The 17,802-nt window shown below is 40.2% G+C and overlaps 1 protein-coding gene across 3 annotated transcripts in view; it reads left to right on the top strand.

The window, feature by feature from the left end:
* MAP3K13 (mitogen-activated protein kinase kinase kinase 13) overlaps positions 1 to 16,755 on the top strand; it is a 75,167-nt gene extending 58,412 nt beyond the window's left edge. For all 3 annotated transcript variants that reach the window (XM_072121248.1, XM_072121247.1, XM_072121249.1), the window contains exons 7-13: positions 2,102 to 2,210; positions 5,592 to 5,701; positions 6,070 to 6,186; positions 6,882 to 7,019; positions 7,097 to 7,859; positions 9,779 to 10,147; positions 10,440 to 16,755. In XM_072121248.1, the coding sequence (XP_071977349.1) occupies positions 2,102 to 2,210; positions 5,592 to 5,701; positions 6,070 to 6,186; positions 6,882 to 7,019; positions 7,097 to 7,859; positions 9,779 to 10,147; positions 10,440 to 10,541 (1,708 nt within the window). In that variant the 3' untranslated portion in view covers positions 10,542 to 16,755. The remainder of the gene's footprint in view (positions 1 to 2,101; positions 2,211 to 5,591; positions 5,702 to 6,069; positions 6,187 to 6,881; positions 7,020 to 7,096; positions 7,860 to 9,778; positions 10,148 to 10,439) is intronic.
* Positions 16,756 to 17,802: the final 1,047 nt, after the last annotated feature.

The following is a 17,802-nucleotide window of genomic DNA, read 5'->3' as shown; positions in this document are numbered from 1 at the left end:
ACGTTCCAGCACAGCAGATATCTATAAAAGGTGTAAACAATCCAGTACTGCAGATATCTATAAAAGGTGTAAATGTTCCAGCACTGCAGATATCTATAAAAGGTGTAAACGTTCCAGAACTGCAGATATCTATAAAAGGTGTAAATGTTCCGGCACTGCAGATATCTATAAAAGGTGTAAACGTTCCAGTACTGCAGATATCTATAAAAGGTGTCAACTTTAATTCAGCAGGTTAAAACCATACATTAAATGTGTTCATTTACACATTACAAACCCATTTGGTTTCTTAGCCGTAACGGGGTCAACAAATAAATCCAACCCATTAACCAGGCTGAAATTCCTAATAGCATATGACAAAATGAAATACATGAAGGTGGAGATTACATGGACCCGTAATGGGGGGAGTCTGTGAAGAGCAGTCACTTCACTACTTATATGACATTATTATATTCTTATTTGCATACCTGGAGAATTCGCACCACTCATGTGTATTTCTGTGGATGCGCTGAGACAGCTCCATCCATTATTCGTTTTCTGTACAGCTTTGTCACTCCTTATACCAGGACAAATCCCTATAACTCATACAATATTTGAATCATTCATGAAATAAATCTTTGAATTAATATCTCTGACCCATTATACCATACTGTGACACCTTCATTTATTTACATCTTCCATACAGTAATTATCTCAGTTAATCTATTCAGTTTCCTAATTGTAATCATTGCTTCTTCTATGTACAGAGACTTTAATTACACGTCTCTTTTACATAAATTACATTGGCAGGAGCTTGTACAGAATATATGTATTAATATTTCATTCCATCTATGCTAATTACAGGAAATGATATGCAGGATGTGATATTGATTTGTGAACCATGTTCATAGGCGGAATCTTTCTGAACAGATCTTTATACTCATATATGGTTTTATTTTATTACATTAAAGAAAAGACATAAATGCAAGAGTTTGGGAAAGCAATTTTTAAGGATTAAAGCCTGGGGACTGCATCACAGCATCATTCAAGTGAATTGGGTCATACTAAGGTCCCCTGCAGTAGCATTACCAGCAGCATTGCTGCACATAGGAGGGAAGAAACTATAGCAATAGTGTATATTGTACTACAGACTGGTGAGGATCCTGGAAGCTTACCCCCCACCAAATATACAGTAAAGTGGCATATCCAGTGAAATGCCCTTAGGTTGTAGAATATGAATGACCCTTTTATATTTTCTATTGCAAACTGGGTGCTTTCAGTACATTGGCCCAGATATATGAAAACTTGTCTAATCTGCCTTTGTGCAGTTTGCCTCGATAATGTGTAACTTGCGCTATATTATTTAATAGTGTTGCACGCTCTCAGTTTTCAGGATGTGCAGCTTTTTTCCTAGGTGCACTTTGCTTCATGCTGCGACACAACTGCGGCAAAACACAGTAAAAAAAAGTGCCGCAAACTAGGAACACCCTACCATAACCGTTTATGTCCACAGTGTTGGATAAAATGTAACCGTGGCACACAATAGTGGTGCCAACACATAACAAATGTGCAAGCCCCAAAGACACTTTTTGCGTGCACACATAGACAAAAACTGGAGCAGACACAATAATATATCTGGGCCATTAAGTTCTGTATAAAAAGGAGTTTTTATTCCCCTTATATTTCAGTTATTTAAAAGGGTGTCCAAGTATAACATTTTTATTTATGACTTGGTGTCTTTAAAAATAATAAAGAGCATATACTTCCCTCTCTCCGCACTCCCGTTCAGCTGTTGGGCCGACCAACGCTGCCAGGTCTCTGTTTGTTTACAGCTATCAGGGGTGTTGTACCTACTTCTAACACGTGGCTATTACAGCCTGAAACTAATACTATAGCAGGTGCGCAGCTATGGTTGGGACTTTGCTGCTGACTTCTGCAGTCCCAGTCCCAGGTGCCGTCCCAGTCCCAGGCACAATCCCTTAATGTCCTGGATATTTGTATCCATTTACATCAGGTCATGGTAAAGGATACTGTTTATTATATTCTAATAATCTTGTAGAGTTGAAGAATTCTTTACTACAAACCCTGGCCTCTCTACTAAGCTATTCTAACTTGCATTCCATAGGCAAAGCAAACCCAGGAACCGTCCTTCTTTCAGACAGATCCTCATGCACTTGGACATAGCCTCAGCTGATGTCCTGGGGACACCACAGGAGACATATTTTAAATCTCAGGTATGACCATATCTTCTTATTTTCTAGGAACACTGCATTTTACAAGTTCCAACAAATGCAAGTGGCTCAATAACAATGAATTATTGAGCTCCAGTCTATGGCTGCTCTTCACACTGCCTGGATCTTGTTACAGCAATATGTTCAATGGTTTGCATTCTATTACAGTCTTTGGAAACACTTTAGTTAGTCCAGATTTCCTAGGCATAAGAATGCAAAAGAGGGGACCCCCTACCATCTATTAGCCTAAGAGTATCATGTCTTATCTCTGCCACCAACCGGCCTCAATGTAAACCTTAAGTGCAGCATAGATGAACACTTGCAGGTCACTTCCTGTGGATCAGCACAATGCTGGAAGATGGTTCATGAGAATAAAGACCATTCAAATTTTATTAGAAATCTATTATATACGGTATTTTATGTAGGACTCTTATTATTAGGGAAAGGGTCTGGTAACGGGCACTTTATAATACCTACTTTAGGCCAGGTACCAAGTAATCTGAAGTAGTACTATCCTGTTACATGTCCAAACTTTGCTCTGATTGGTCAACATCAGGTACCAGATCAAGTCGAGCCAATTCAGACTGAACCATAAAGACCCAGTACCAGTAGTGGATTATAATATAGGTGGTTTGGGCAATAGCCTGGAGCCAAAGTCTTCTAAGGGACCCATGGCTATCCAAACCACCTACCAAATTTTATACTTAGAAGGACGTTCACCCATGAAATTCTTATACATATATTCTTGCTATAAGTACACATACAGAAGAGACAAGGTCCTCCAAAGGTCCTGAAGCTGCAGATTGAAAGCAAGCAGAAGGGATGTATCCTCCATTCCCCAAGAAGCCAGATTCTAGTACCGTATGTAGGAAATGATTCCAGACTTGTAGGGGCTATAATGTTCATACAGCCCAGGGTCCATGGTAGTCTTAAACTGCCAAAAGGGGCTTTAATGATACCCTCTACATGTGTTTATGTACCTCTACACATAAGGTGGCATTTTTTCTATGGGTCAAGCTTTGTTTTGCAGCTTACTCCCACAACCAGAGCAGCACTGTTTGTAAGGGGGAATAAACAACCTTTTATTGGGATCTTGGACAAACCCTATAATTAAGAAATACCTTTAAGAGAAATCTGTGATTTAATACAATTTTTCAGTTGTAGAAGTTAAAGTCCCCTTGTTTTGCATTATTCTTTTGTTTGGAGATGTAGTTGACATGATTTACATGAAGATGATGTAGGTTAGGTGGGGGATATGGCAATCATTATATCTTTTGTGTTGAACAAGCCCCCTGCAGCCCCCAGGTGAGTCAGTGCACATCTTGAACGTTGCAGATAACGTGCGAGCTGATGCAGCCTCCTCCGTGTGCACATGACTCAGAGGTTTTCAGCACAAGACAAAAATAGCCCATTTTTCTGCTCTGATGACGGCTGAAGTGGCTGGAGAATTTCTGAACATATTATGCTCCTCTTGTATTGTCAGCTCCGCTGAAAGAGCTTTAATAGCCTTCTAGAAGTAGAGTGCTTCCGCTCGCTGCTGCGTCCTATTCTGCTGCTGCTTTATTAATTCAACTGCCAGGATATCTCCTCTGTTTTGCTTTTAGAACGAATTGTCAAAAACTCTTCCTTTTGAACGAATATTATCCCAGCCTTAAGCTGTATACAGTACAGTATCATAATAATCCATTAAATACCGAGCAGCCATAACATTACAATGACACTGATTAAATGGTATTGTTTAGCATCGGCAATAGGCAATATATATATATACGGCAGCCTCTGAAATTGATGTAGCTTGAAATGACAAGTTCTTACACGGGCCAAATTGCAAAAATCTCCAAAATTATAGCATCTGCAAAACAGCAGGTCATGTTAGAGTATTTGGTAGTTAGTGGCCCATATTTATTAAAACCCCTGCACCAGTTTTTTGTCTGACTTTGAACATTCTTTTTAGTACAAACTGCACATGTATTTTAAGGTGCACTATAGCACAAAATTCTGCACTGAAGGGTGCCTTCAGGTGCACAGTTGGGGGTTTATGCCACATTTATCATGCACTGTCAAACAGAATGCTAAAAAAAACTTCTGGGAGACCACCACATCTTACTTTGAATGGAGCTGCGTATCTAAGAACTAGGTCTATGTGCTTATGCTGAACCCTGTGTACCACCACATGTGCCTATGCAATATCCCCTATAGGGGCCGAGCCTTTTTATGGCTTGGAGACAGCCAGAGTCCTAGATACTTGAGTGGCTGACTAAGCAACGCCTAGTGCTCCCCCGCTGTCACAGTGCTGGGTACCAAGGAACAGAGGCCTTGTCCACAGCCTGGGAGGTGTCTGGCAGGTAGTAGTATAAGAAATGGAGGGAGAGGCTGAAGATGTAGAAGGTTTCTCCCTGGGGCAACCCCCATGTTGGTGGTGAATGGGGCGCCCTTAGTGGTAACAGCATTACACAGGGATCACTCATGGGCAGGGAATGTAAAACATTAAACTTACAGTTTATTTATTTGGAACTCGGTAATGGCCACAACAGCAGTAACATCAATTGGATATAGTTCCACAGGAGGTGCTAACAGCTTGGTAAAGGTAGCTTCTGGTTGATGAGGATAGTTGGCTGCTTCAGCACCTGGAGGTTGATGGGTTCTTGGGCCTGGTCTACACAAAGGCAAAGTGTGTCAGGGCAGAGTGCCACAGACACATGTGCACCTTATCCCATCCTGGGCAGTAAGCACTAAGAGATCAGAGATAAGTGAGAGAACCTTCCACCCCAAAGGTTTATATAACCTTTGGGAGTGTCCAGCTCAGGTGGAACATCCAACCAGCACCTCTGTACAATGTAACAATAACAGTAAATATCATTGGTTGCAGGAATTACAGCTTCCTTCTCAGGCAGAGAATTCACAGTGACATTACCATTTCCAGACACTGGAGGTCTCCCAAATTGATCGGGTTCAGAGAAACCCCATTGAATGGAGGGAGAATGTTTATTTCACAACACTAGGTTGGCACTGCATTGGGAGGGGTGTTGCACTACCATAGGCACATAGGCATCATAATTGTATCATGGAATAGCAGAAGGTAGCCTTGGTGGTGTTTCCTTTACATTTTGCGGCTGGCCAGGTGCATGTGGAAATAGATTGCACCAAGTTGCACTGTAGAAATTTACTGTGGCCATTATTCTGCTGGATGCCTACTATACAACAATGTAGAATATATACCATATCAATCACTATTTACTTCCATGAAACCTTTGTATGTCACCACATTACATGGATAGTACTTATGTGAAAGAGCATCCAGACTATGCCATAAGATTTTTATTTAAGACATATTATGGCGCAATGAACAAGTTGAGAGTCTTGACACTATTATATTCTCTTCAGGCTGAGTGGAGAGAAGAAGTGAAGAAGCATTTTGAGAAAATCAAGAGTGAGGGGACCTGTATCCATCGATTAGATGAGGAGCTGATCCGCAGACGCAGAGAAGAACTGCGGTAAGTCTATATATATGTTAGTATATGTGAGGAATACATTTATAAGGTTCATCTCTCTTAAATAAAAAGACCTGTCTAAAACTATATAAGTTGTGATTTAGATGGTTAGAAACTTTCCTGTTTATCGCAGTGAAGTATCAAGATATCGCAGTATCAAGATTTATTCCTAAAATCAATGTTAACAAAGAATTCTGATTCATGGATTTATTGGGATGAGTCTCAGTATCTTATATATACATATCTAATTATCTATATTTTCTCAGATTAAAAAGTTATATTAATAAAATCTAATATTGATGCATTGTCTCTAGTTTTAGCATTGTTTCCTCTCCATCGGTGTTTGATATACAATTATAAATCCCTGCTAGGCATGCACTGGATATCCGTGAGCACTATGAACGTAAGCTGGAGAGAGCCAATAACCTGTACATGGAGCTGAGCGCTATTATGCTGCAGCTGGAGGTCCGTGAGAAGGAACTTGTCAGGTACTTGTGCTATGTACGACCTTAGAAATAATAAAGAACTGTCAAAGTGTCCCAACAGTTTTCCTGATTTTCTAGATGTGGGTCCCTACAATAGATACAATAAATAGTGTACAATGAATAGATAGGTAGCAATAGTGTTGAATGGCATTATCTAACGGTATCATTGTCCTGACGCCCAATGGCACGTCAACAACACCGAGGTCACAGCTGACGCCAGTTGGGCTGACACATTATCACAGGAACAGAGATTAGATTAGAATTAGAGATGAGCGGACCCGAAATTCCCGTTCAGGTTTATGGTTTGTTTGCTCCCTGCACGACCTGGACATATTGGCGGATTGACTGCCAAACACCCAATTCGGCATATTAACTAGCCAAGGCATTCATTGGCCTAGGGTTTCCCCTTGGCCAATCACAGCCAGGACTGTAAGCTATGGGTACTAATTTGACTGATTGTCTGCAGATTAAGTCTGTGTCGTGCAGGCGCACCCAAATGGGAAGTTTGGCTTTGCTTATCTCTACTCAGGATGGAAGGATGCTAGTTGGATGTTATGCTCCTGTTCTTTTATAGCTTTTTAAAAGCCAGGACAGCAACTTTAATAATTTGAAAACTAAAGCATCATAAATCATGCTGTAGTATCAAATCTAAACAGATATGTAAACACCATATTCTAATAAAAACAATGCCTTTCTAGGCGTGAACAAGCTGTGGAGAAAAAATACCCCGGAACTTATAAGAGACACCCGGTTCGACCTATAGTCCATCCTAATGCTGTGGAGAAACTGATCAAAAAGAAAGGCGCTTCCTACAAGTCAACATCTCAAACTAGACGGTAAGTAGACCAAAGATTATCTATAACTAATTACTAATTTACTACAAAGGCCTTAATTCACTTTTTCTTTTTATTAGGCCTGACCTCTTGAAATCAGACGGTATTGCTAGTGTGGAGTCCAATGTCCCCAGCTCTTCTCCAATATCCGGAAGTCCAAAGATATCCTCAGGAGGAAAAAATCGTTACAGAAGCAAACCACGTCACCGACGAGGGAACAGCAAGGGTAGTCATGCAGACTTCATAAGTGCAATAAAAAACCAGGAATCTCCATCTCAAGCTACTCATCAATTGCCTCCTACTTCTCCTCCATTTACCCCACCAAGCCCTCGGCATGAGCCTTCTCAGCCTATGTTGACTCGCCATCAAACCCTCAATGTGCATGGGCAAAATATTGCTAACTGTGCCAACAACTTGCGTTACTTTGGCCCTGCAGCTGCACTAAGAAGTCCTCTGAGTTGTCATGCTCAGCGTTGCATGTCTGGCTCCAGCCCCGACCTTCTGTCCAGCACGCTGGAAGCTGACACCCGAATGCAGACAGAAACAAACTGGGACTACTGTCAACAAGATGCTTATGTACCCTGTCTTGGTTGTCCAGAGGTTTCTCCTACTCCAGATATGGAGCTTGAATTTTGGGAAAATTCTAGAAGTGAAGAAACAGAGCAGATGAATAGTGAGAGGAACCCTCCAGAGTCTCCTAGACACCAACATATACAAGAGGCATCTGAGCCACAGAAGAGTGGGATCGACCAGTTTCCTACAATTAGGGCAGCAGTCGGTGTGAGTGCTCTTGCTGTTCCTACACCTCCTGCTCTTCCACGAAGAATACGGAGCCTTCGAAAGGTAATAGAAGGTCACTTGACGTTTGACTGAAGAAATCTGATGATGGCTTATGGCCATGTATCCTATAATTAGATCTGTGTATGGGTTTCTTCTGAGGCCGTGGGTGCTCAGTGAAGCATTTATTCAGCAGAAGTGTTGCTTAGAGGGACAGGGATGTTTTTTTCCTACTAGTATCCTTAGAAAGGGGCAAAGGATTGGAAATTTTGTCAGAGGTGTATTATATAAACGTGTTAAAGGAAATCAGAGACCTACAGAACCAGGCTCTTTTCTCCTCCTGCTCCTTCAGCAATGAGAATATAGCATAGGTGCTCACTGCACAGGTGCTTAGGGAGCAGAGGGAGACAGCATAACAGCCTGTAAAGCCCCTCAGGCACATTTGCACAATTTTAAAAGTTGATTTTACAAGGAAGAAGGCCATGGATAACAAATATAAGATTACCACATTCACCATCTCTGGACCAAATTAAAAAAAAAATAATCTTTTGATGTTGTAGTTTTTGAATTGTTTCCATAATGTCTTACATGTTTTATAAACGTTGGGTAATGGGTTAGGTAAAACAATGAATTTATTAACCTGAAGTACACCATTCATTCCAGCAAATATTCTTCAGTTCATCATAATTTCTAGCATGACCCGGGTGAGCAGCTCTCTACAGGTCATGTCATCTCATTAGTGTTTAGCAACAGCAAAATAATATTGTAGGAATTTGTGGATTGAAGTATTCCAGAATATGGGCTTCTTCAGTCTGCTAACCAAGTTTTTAGTGTCTTCAGTTAATGATGAAATCTCATGTCAGACCCACATTTTTAATAACATTTGGTCCATTGAAACAACTTTAGATGTACATGAACAAGCTGATTCTCGGACAAGAAAATCTCATGTTTCCTCCTCCTTTTTTCATGGCTCTTTTGCTTAGACTGTAGTCTATTAGTGATTACAGAAAAACATAAAAGAAAGAATAAAACACTCTCTACTTTTTGATGGAACGGTTGCACGGTCTGTTAAAGTAACAGCTGTGTGCCTTGATCCATTGAAACTCTTGCATTTTATGCAGCCACCTGCCATTCGTTCAAAAATCCTGATTACGCTATGTTCATCTAGCCTTATCAAGAGTCCAGGAATAGGGGTAGGTGTGGAGAAGAGATGACCAAATGTCTTTTGAAGTCATCACAGAACACTCTTCAGGTCACAGTTTATCAAGCTGTAAAGATCTACAAGATGTTGTAAAAGCTGCCTGGACGCTTCAAGAAGACATTACACTGGGATTCACTTACTTTATTCCTGTACTGCTAATATTTACTTGTAATATGCTCATTACAAAATGGGAACAGTACAGTACAAGCATTTGCATGTTAGTTACAGTTTAGTAATAACAATAAGACCATATTTTATTAGTTAACAGTGCAGAAATCCAAGATTCTCTTAGGTTTTCTTGCTATTATACAGCTATTCCATAAATAAGGAATGTCAATGAATAACACAACGCAACCAATTTTAAGGAAGACATTATTGCTGACCACAAATGCCACAACTGTTTAATGCAAGGGTGGAAAACCATTAGCATAATGGAAACCATTAGTGAATAACACAGCATTGCGGGCGCGTGGGATGCTGTCACTTTTAAGCTGTTAAATTCTCCAAATAGCTGGTTAAAGTATGTAATATAATATAACTAAACTCAAATTGAAATAAGAAAAAGTAGCAGGATTTTTCTACTTTCCCAATGAAGACAATGCACACGAAACACATGTGTGAGAAGTAATCGGGCAAGAGCCAATGCAAGCATTCAGCTACCAACTATCTAAAGTTTATGATCAGCAATAGTTGATAAAAACTAGTATACTTGGTAAATAATGCAAAAGCTTATGTAGATCATTAGTATTCCTCTAACAAAGCTGTTTTTCCACCTACTCCACAGACTGGTGATGAATCATCAGAAGAGGAAGAGGGAGAGGTTGACAGTGAAGTTGAGTTTCCAAGAAGACATCGTCCACCTCGAGGTATGAGCAGCTGCCAGTCTTATTCCACCTTCAGCTCAGAAAACTTCTCAGTGTCCGATGGAGAAGAGGGGAACACTAGTGATCATTCTAACAGCCCTGATGACCTAGCAAGCAACCGTAAAGACCCACTGGGTGACAAGATGGAAGACCTGCTGTCCCAAACACCAGAAATTCCAATTGAAATCTCAACACAATCAGATGGATTATCTGACAAAGAGTGTGCAGTGAGACGAGTCAAGACTCAAATGTCATTGGGCAAGCTCTGTGGAGAGGACCACAGCTATGAGGTAAGTGGGAATATCTCAAAATTTTATATATAAACTAGTACTTGACCTTACATAATAGACATGTTCTATAAACATGGGTGAATTAAAAAGAAATGCAAGGTAGAAAAGGATAAGCCAGCAGCAGTAGAGAAGGCCTACTGCATTTATACCAACTTGATAACTTCTTTGTGAAATTGTAATTACAAACACAAATTGTCATACTCCCTGCTGGTCCTTGCCTCTCTCAACACTCAAGACTACAAGGATTTTGTGGTGCCAATCTTTAATTTGTTATGTATTCTAATGTTTTCAGAACCCGGGCAACTTTGCAGAATCGGACTGTGATTCTTCAGAAGCAGAATGTTCTGATGCAACTGTACGAACCAACAACCCAGGCAGCACTTCCACCTGGTGAAACCATTCTGCCAAGAACAGTATTTCATAGCCCCAACATATGCCAATTGTGAACTCTTCCTGCAACGTATTCAAGAAATATAAAGGCCGCTTTCCATTCCCTTAAATATTTTGGAATAACCATCCTATCATTAGGTGACCGGCGACAGACTATTGCAAAGCAATATGTTGTTGGTTCTCTGGTTCATTTATAGAAATAGAGTTAAATGAAGTCTGCAATAACGAGGGCCCAAAGACTTGTGGGAGACCCCCTCCTCGAAATGAAAAAAAGCTTCACAATGGAAGCATGTCACTGTATGGCAGGGATAAATATTTTAACAAACTAAGGTACTGTAAAATTCCATATTTATTTTTATTTTGTGTGTGTTTGGACCCTTTTTATTGTATGATAGGCCTAGAAGAGAAAAGTATAATAGCACTAACTGAAAGGATCGCTGGGAAAAGAAGTCAATTCTGATGGACATCTAAATGCCTAGAGGATCTGCTGCTGTTTTTTAGGGACCAAAAGTTTGTTGTTTTTCTTTCAACTAATTAGTCTTGAAAATATGTCCTTCAAATAGAAAGACTGTAGGGTTACATATGCTTAAGAACAAAGCCTAGAACACAGTATCTGCAAGGATAAACCTGTGGACAGAGATGGTTTCCTCATTTTGTTAGTATTGCTGCATGATCCTCCATATAGAATAAGAATATAGAAATATGAGGACAAAAACAGCAAAAAGTTTAATTTTTGACACATAAAGCAAAATCCACAAGGGTGGTTTCCTAATAGATCTGCTGGCTAAGTAGTAATGAATTCTCAATATCTTCAGTCGCTGTTGATAATATCTTTCCGCCCTTCCAAAATGTTATGGGGAAAGCTTTTACAAACTCTGTTCGAAGACACCAGCACTTGGAAACATCTCCCATGATGTCTTTATATATTCTGTTTCACCTGGATGCAGATGAAATTCATGGAGAAGAGAGGTCGCCCACCACCCCACTCAGGAGAGTTCCCAGCCATACCTCCCATTTTCCCATAGTGGTGACCTTTCTTCTCTCTCAGATACATATGACCGACCTCCCCACACAAGTATACATGTGTCATTTCATATGCACCTTTCACGACCACCTAAAAGCACATGATGGGATATGTGGGACTGATGAGAAAGAGACAAAACATCAACACCCTAAAGAGGGGAGGTCCCTGCTTCCTCTTCTAATATGGATTCTTTGGCTACAAGAAGAACTATCAAAGAGCCAATTCCAGAGTGGTATTCATTGGTGCAGCTCCTCTCTATAATACCCGAGAAGATGTCAAAGGTGGTGGAGAATATTTCCAACCAAATTTTTACAATTCACAAGGTTTATTCAACCAGCAAAACTGACATAGGCAACCAAAAGTATGCAATCCAATTTTTTTTTAAAATAATAGTCACTGGATATTTTGTTTTACGAAAATATGATCCAACTACCCCAACTAAAAGACTGAACCTACATTACATTACAAAGAAGATAATCTTATTGGCAAATGTTAAAATAAGACTTTAAAGCCTTTGAAAGATCCATGCATTTGTGTTATGAGAAGACTCATGGTTGGATATGTCACACTTTTTACTTGGTAGAAGGGTCTACTGTGTGTGGTGACATATGTCTAAAGTTAATTAGCCAATCAGAATTCACCATTGGGTATGGATCATTGAACCATTCTTCCATTTACTGTATTGTTGTCTTTTCGTTGATTTTTTTTTTGTTATGTCTTTATTCCTATTTTTGTGTTATTTTTGTGTGAATTAAGCCATAATTTTTATTTCTATGGCAAGTAATTTATTTCCCTGAAAACCTCAGGACCCAGATTCATGTAAACTGGGGTTAAAAGTGAACCGAATACCTAAATATGTTGAACACAGCCATTTTTGGGTATGGTAATTTATGTGAATACAGTCCAGCAACATCACTTCAGAATACAATGGGCCCGATCAATGGGCATGGTCAACGCATTGTGAGGTTCTTGGTTCTCTTTAGGCCCAGAGCACAACTTTACACTTGATTTTTCCAGTGTAAACCACAGTTTATATACATGAATCTGGAAGTTTCATTACTTTTATTCTGTTTACACATATGTGCAAATTTGACCCCTTTGCTGCTGGATGAATGTGAATACCAACATAGAGATAAAAACATGAATAATGGGCAACACAATTTCCAGGAATTGGTACGGATATCCTTCTGCGCTCCAAATTATCACCACTGCATTAGACACTTAGGGGTGGGATTTATCAAGGCTTGTATTTCTGAAAGCAAGATGTGATTTAGTCGCAACTCCAGGGTGTAGAGAAGGGAAATGCCACTGCCCTCTACGCCAGTTGGCCAGTTCCTGCCCCCTCCTGCATACTGCCTATAGCCTGCACTGGTTAAGAGGCAGGCTAGGGAACAATTCTACGCCAGGTTAGACGTGGCATAGAAGAACCCGCAGGTACAGCACATCACAGCTGGGATTTATCAGGAGATCGAGCCTTTTGTTAGATCCGGCGTGTCCCGGGGATAGGGCACCATCATACATTGGTGTACTAAGCATCAGCATATAAAAATGTGCCCTGTGGAGTAACATTGCGCCACAATAAGTACTGCTAAGTGTTCTATCAAAACGCATTTTCCCAACCAGCAAGGAAGTATTACATAACAAAATAACCAGACTATGGCCCAAATTTGTGTAAAATTTTACTGCAAATCAGTAAAATTATCATTCCGTTGAAATTATTTACAGACTTACTGTGATGTCGTTCACTTGTACAAGTCAGAGGCTGCCATTTTGGTCCGGCATTCCAACCGGAAACATTAGCTATCTTCTGATGTCCTATGGGTATGAAAGTTGAGGTCCCAAGGAGTTATTTCTTCTCATTTGGCCATAGAGATCTTATTATTGTTACTTGCCAGACTACGTGAGCCTATTATTGACTCGCCTATGCGTCACAGTGATACAGTATATCTACTTCAGTTACTGAGGCATTGATCTCTACATACTGATGACCATAGAAATGGCAGCTTCAATTGTGGATCGGTGAAGCTACTTTAAGATGACCTTGGTGCTATAATATCTTTTATATAATAATGTATGTGCATATATGCATAGGTACTTACATGAGTATATGAAATCTGGGTGTTTGGTGCAGAAACAGGCACATGACCACGGGTGCCTGTGGATTAACAACAGATCTTGGTATACTCTAAGCAGATCCAATACTGCCCTTATATTACTAGTGTCATCAGCCATATACCAGCTCCTAAAAACTAGTCCAAACAAATGATAAGCGTTGCCTATAACGTGCAATAGAAATGCAAGGATGTGGTAGCGAAGGCCGACTCCTTTCCATAATCCTGCACTAGCTTTGATAAAGGAGGCTCATTGTACTTTCTGCTTTATCAGTGTTGATTTTCCTGCAGCAATGGGGTTAAATGTCCAATTAACTATGTGGCTGCCAGAGACTCCAGTGACATTGTGTTGCCAGTCTCTAGGGCAGACAACTGTGAGTGTTAAGTTTTGTGTAGCACCTTAGGACGAATGAAGGGAAATGTTTTATTGCTTTGGGAAACAGTATTGTATGAAGTTTAAATTATTTAATTTTCTCATGTAGCGGGACTACATTACGATTTTAAGTTATGCAACATTTAATTATTATTTCCGTAATGATTTGTTTTCTGTAGATCGGAATGTCTGTGTGTATCATTGGCAGCACAATAATTCATCTGTGTAGAAAGGGAACAAATGGGTTTATGAGATCAATCGAAATATTTACTGATTTGTATTTAGAAAGCATTGGAGGGGACACTTCTAATTTCATAAACTGATCCTGTTTGTCTCAATTGGTTTGGAGGTACAGCAGAGGATTTTCATATGCAGCGACTGTATGTACACTTAGCCATTTGTATGCATATATCACACTGTGCTAAGAGCTACTGGAAAACCCCTTATTTTCATCATTAAAAGGTGTTCTAATGTAGTACTGATGAACTATCATTAGGATAACCCACAGTTATCAGATTGGTGAGCACCCTTGCTGATCAGCTGTCTACCTGCAGGTTGTCTACTTGGTAGTGGTAACACAGAGTATTACAGGTTTGTCCTGTATCCGTCTAACAACTTGTTAGCAGGGAAGCTCAGATCCCACAAACTCATATTGATGGTCTATTTCAATGAAAGGCCATCAATATTGTTATCCTGGAAAATTACTTCAAAACTGTGTCCACTACGGACAACACTAATGCCAAACACTCTTAAGTTCACAGATCCTATTATCTTTGATATGACTTTTTGGACTAAATTCTCCATGTTTTCACATATCCTGGTGAACGCATAAACAAACTATGCAATTGCACATAGAAGAGGCATTTGCTATGCTGTTCAAAAACATAGCTGGGGCTATAAGATGGAGTATCTGTCCCTGCAGACACAGCTAACATTCACTACAGTGAGCCTGAAGGGCTGCAAAACGAAGGCCCCTTCCACACTTCCGAGTGTGATGTGAACTCGCAGTGAGTGCTGCCTGGATCTCCCGGCCCGAACGCTGCAAACCGGAACTGAACTCAGCATGTCATTTCAGTTCCGGTTTGCAGTGCTCGGGCCGGGCGATCCAGTCAGCACTTACTGCGAGTTCACATCACACTCGGAAGTGTGGAAGAGGCCTTAGGGCACGTCGCTCTACTTCTTGCTTCATCTCTAATGTAGACCCCTCTGTAATTGGCTGATTGAGTTGTATTTGTGTGTATTTCAAGAACACGTTTCCACTAGCAGGCTCCAGGACATTAAAGGGGTTTTACCATCTTGACTATTTATGACCTTTACTTTGCATATGCAACACAAAGTAAGGGCCAGTAAAACCCCTTTAAAGAGATGAGCATATTAGCTGCAACATGTTTCAAAATACACACATACGGTGCCAGAATGGAGTTGTTCTGAATATTAAGCAGTTTATCCAGCAGACACAGAGAGTTTTATAGGTTAGCACATCCCCATTTACTTATATGGGCTCATGGACATTGCTTGAGTCTACTGCCCAAGCCACAAAAGATAAAACTGGTCCTGGCCGAGTTTGCGGCTTGAGCAGTCTTCTATTGTCAGCCGTGCGCCAGTAGTGCTCACCGGTCAATGAGGCCTAAGAACTGCACACATCGCTTTCTTAGATAACAGTCCCCAGTAGGGAATCCAAAAGGGAATGCCTTCTCCTAGACATCTGGGCCCACCAAATGTTCCTCCAGGACCCTTTGGCTAGTCCTCTACAGACAGTTTATAGGGCGTCCCCTAGTTAAGGACACCCGACTTACAGATGACCCCTAGTTAAAGACGGATCTCTCTGCCCACTGTGACCTCTGGTGAAGCTCTTTGGACACTTTACTATAGTCCCAGACTGCAATGATCAGCTGTAAGATGTCTGTAATGAAGCTTTATTGATAATCCTTGGTCCCATTACAGCCAAAATTTTGAAACTCCAATTGTCACTGGGGCAAAAATTCAACTTACATACAAATTCAACTTAAGAACAAAACTATGGACCATATCTAGTACATAACCCAGGGACTACCTGTACTAGAAATCAGAAACAATGTCCCCTGCAATATTTCGCCAACCTTAAAGGTTGTACTTGATGGCCTAAAATACTATGACTATAATTTACAAGCATACCGATACGTGTACCGATAAGCTGCATATATTATCCAATGCTGTATCTCCTTACCTATATATCTCCATAAAATAACATTCCCACACTTTTTTACTAATGAGTCATAGCTTTGTGTAGCAACTCATCTCCCTCTAATTCACTATTTTACTCTTCTCATCTTTTGGCTGTGCAAGTACATCAGTGGGGGACCTGGAGCCTGTATCACCGTGTGTTATGGATGATGTACAATAGATACAAGATCTTCCTGTGATATAAGATGATACGCTGCTCCCCTGGAAGATCCCTGTATGTCTTCTCCATTACAGTCCAGGCCTTCATGGTAACTCATCTTGCAAGCAGCACATTCCTTTACTAGCAATGCCGCCATTGTTGTCTTTATTTGTGACATAACCTTCTTTACTTGACTTTCCTTCCTGATCACCGTGTCCTTCTGTCCTGTTTGTACATGCGTCTTTGGACCAGCCTGACCTTTGCTTCTCGTTGTTTGTATGGGGTTGGGAAATCAGAATGAATATCAAAGCAAACAAAATGCATGGAATAAAAAGCCAGTGTACCTTACCGAATTGTGTGACTCCTTATTTTCCAGATTTTTTTTATGTACCATCAAGAAACAGGAGTTAAGTCTAATGTGAAATGAAGTATGATAACAAAATCTTGGTCTATCTGAAAAATAATCTATGCTGAGCGCATAATAGCTTATAGCGTGTCAAAGCAATGTTCCCTGCTGCTGGCACCGATCCTCTGGTGGGATCACGTATGTTCAGCAAAGAAGATGAAGACAAATGGACCTTTACTGAGGTTACATATGAGCACATACTGACCTGAGGAAGGGTGCGGCCCCAGCAAGGTCCATTTGGTTTCATCTTATTTACGGAGTTGTGCTACTCCTTATCAAATCACTGAAAGGATTTTTCCCTCAAAAAGGTGTTTTTTTTTCCTTCTGTCAAAGTTGCAAAATATAAGACAACTTGTATATATTTGGTGTTTGCTAGCCTACAGAATAACAGCTGGAAAGATCTGTCGGAAGTTAACCATGCAAATTTTTTAAATTTTTTTAAAGTCCATGTGCTTAAAGGACATGGGTTAAAATTACTTTCAGGTCTTAACAAGAATGCCTGGAGTTAAAAAAACAAAAAAAACAAAACAAAACATGCTTGCTTTCTTTCAATAACGGCTCTACAGCTGACCGTGGGCAGCTTCAATACTGCCCGAAACAATGGTAAGCTGTAGTACTGTTTTCAGAAGAAATTGGCCATGTTTAAGTTTAAGTTTTATGCAACCCTAAAAGTGTGCCATTAAAAATAAATCTCAGTTGTAAATCCAAAAGTTTATCACCGTTACAGCTCCTCCCAATTCCACAGCGGTGTCTCCTTGGAAAGAAAACCGCCACTATGCACGAATGTCCTGGTCAGACTCCAGGGTATCCACAAAGGTTCATCCAGCACCATGTTAAAATTATTTTCACACTTTATTCTTCATCTTTTAGAAAAGAATTTCCATACACGATGCACAAAAAGTGTGAAACACTTTTAACACAGTGCTGGATGAACCTTTATTTCCAAAAATCTCACACTACAAAGACACAAGCAAAACACATTTTGTTTA

The sequence above is a fragment of the Engystomops pustulosus genome, chromosome 8 (assembly GCF_040894005.1).
Source record: "Engystomops pustulosus chromosome 8, aEngPut4.maternal, whole genome shotgun sequence".
Taxonomy (NCBI): Eukaryota; Metazoa; Chordata; class Amphibia; order Anura; family Leptodactylidae; genus Engystomops; species Engystomops pustulosus.
This window is presented reverse-complemented; position numbering and strand designations above follow the sequence as displayed.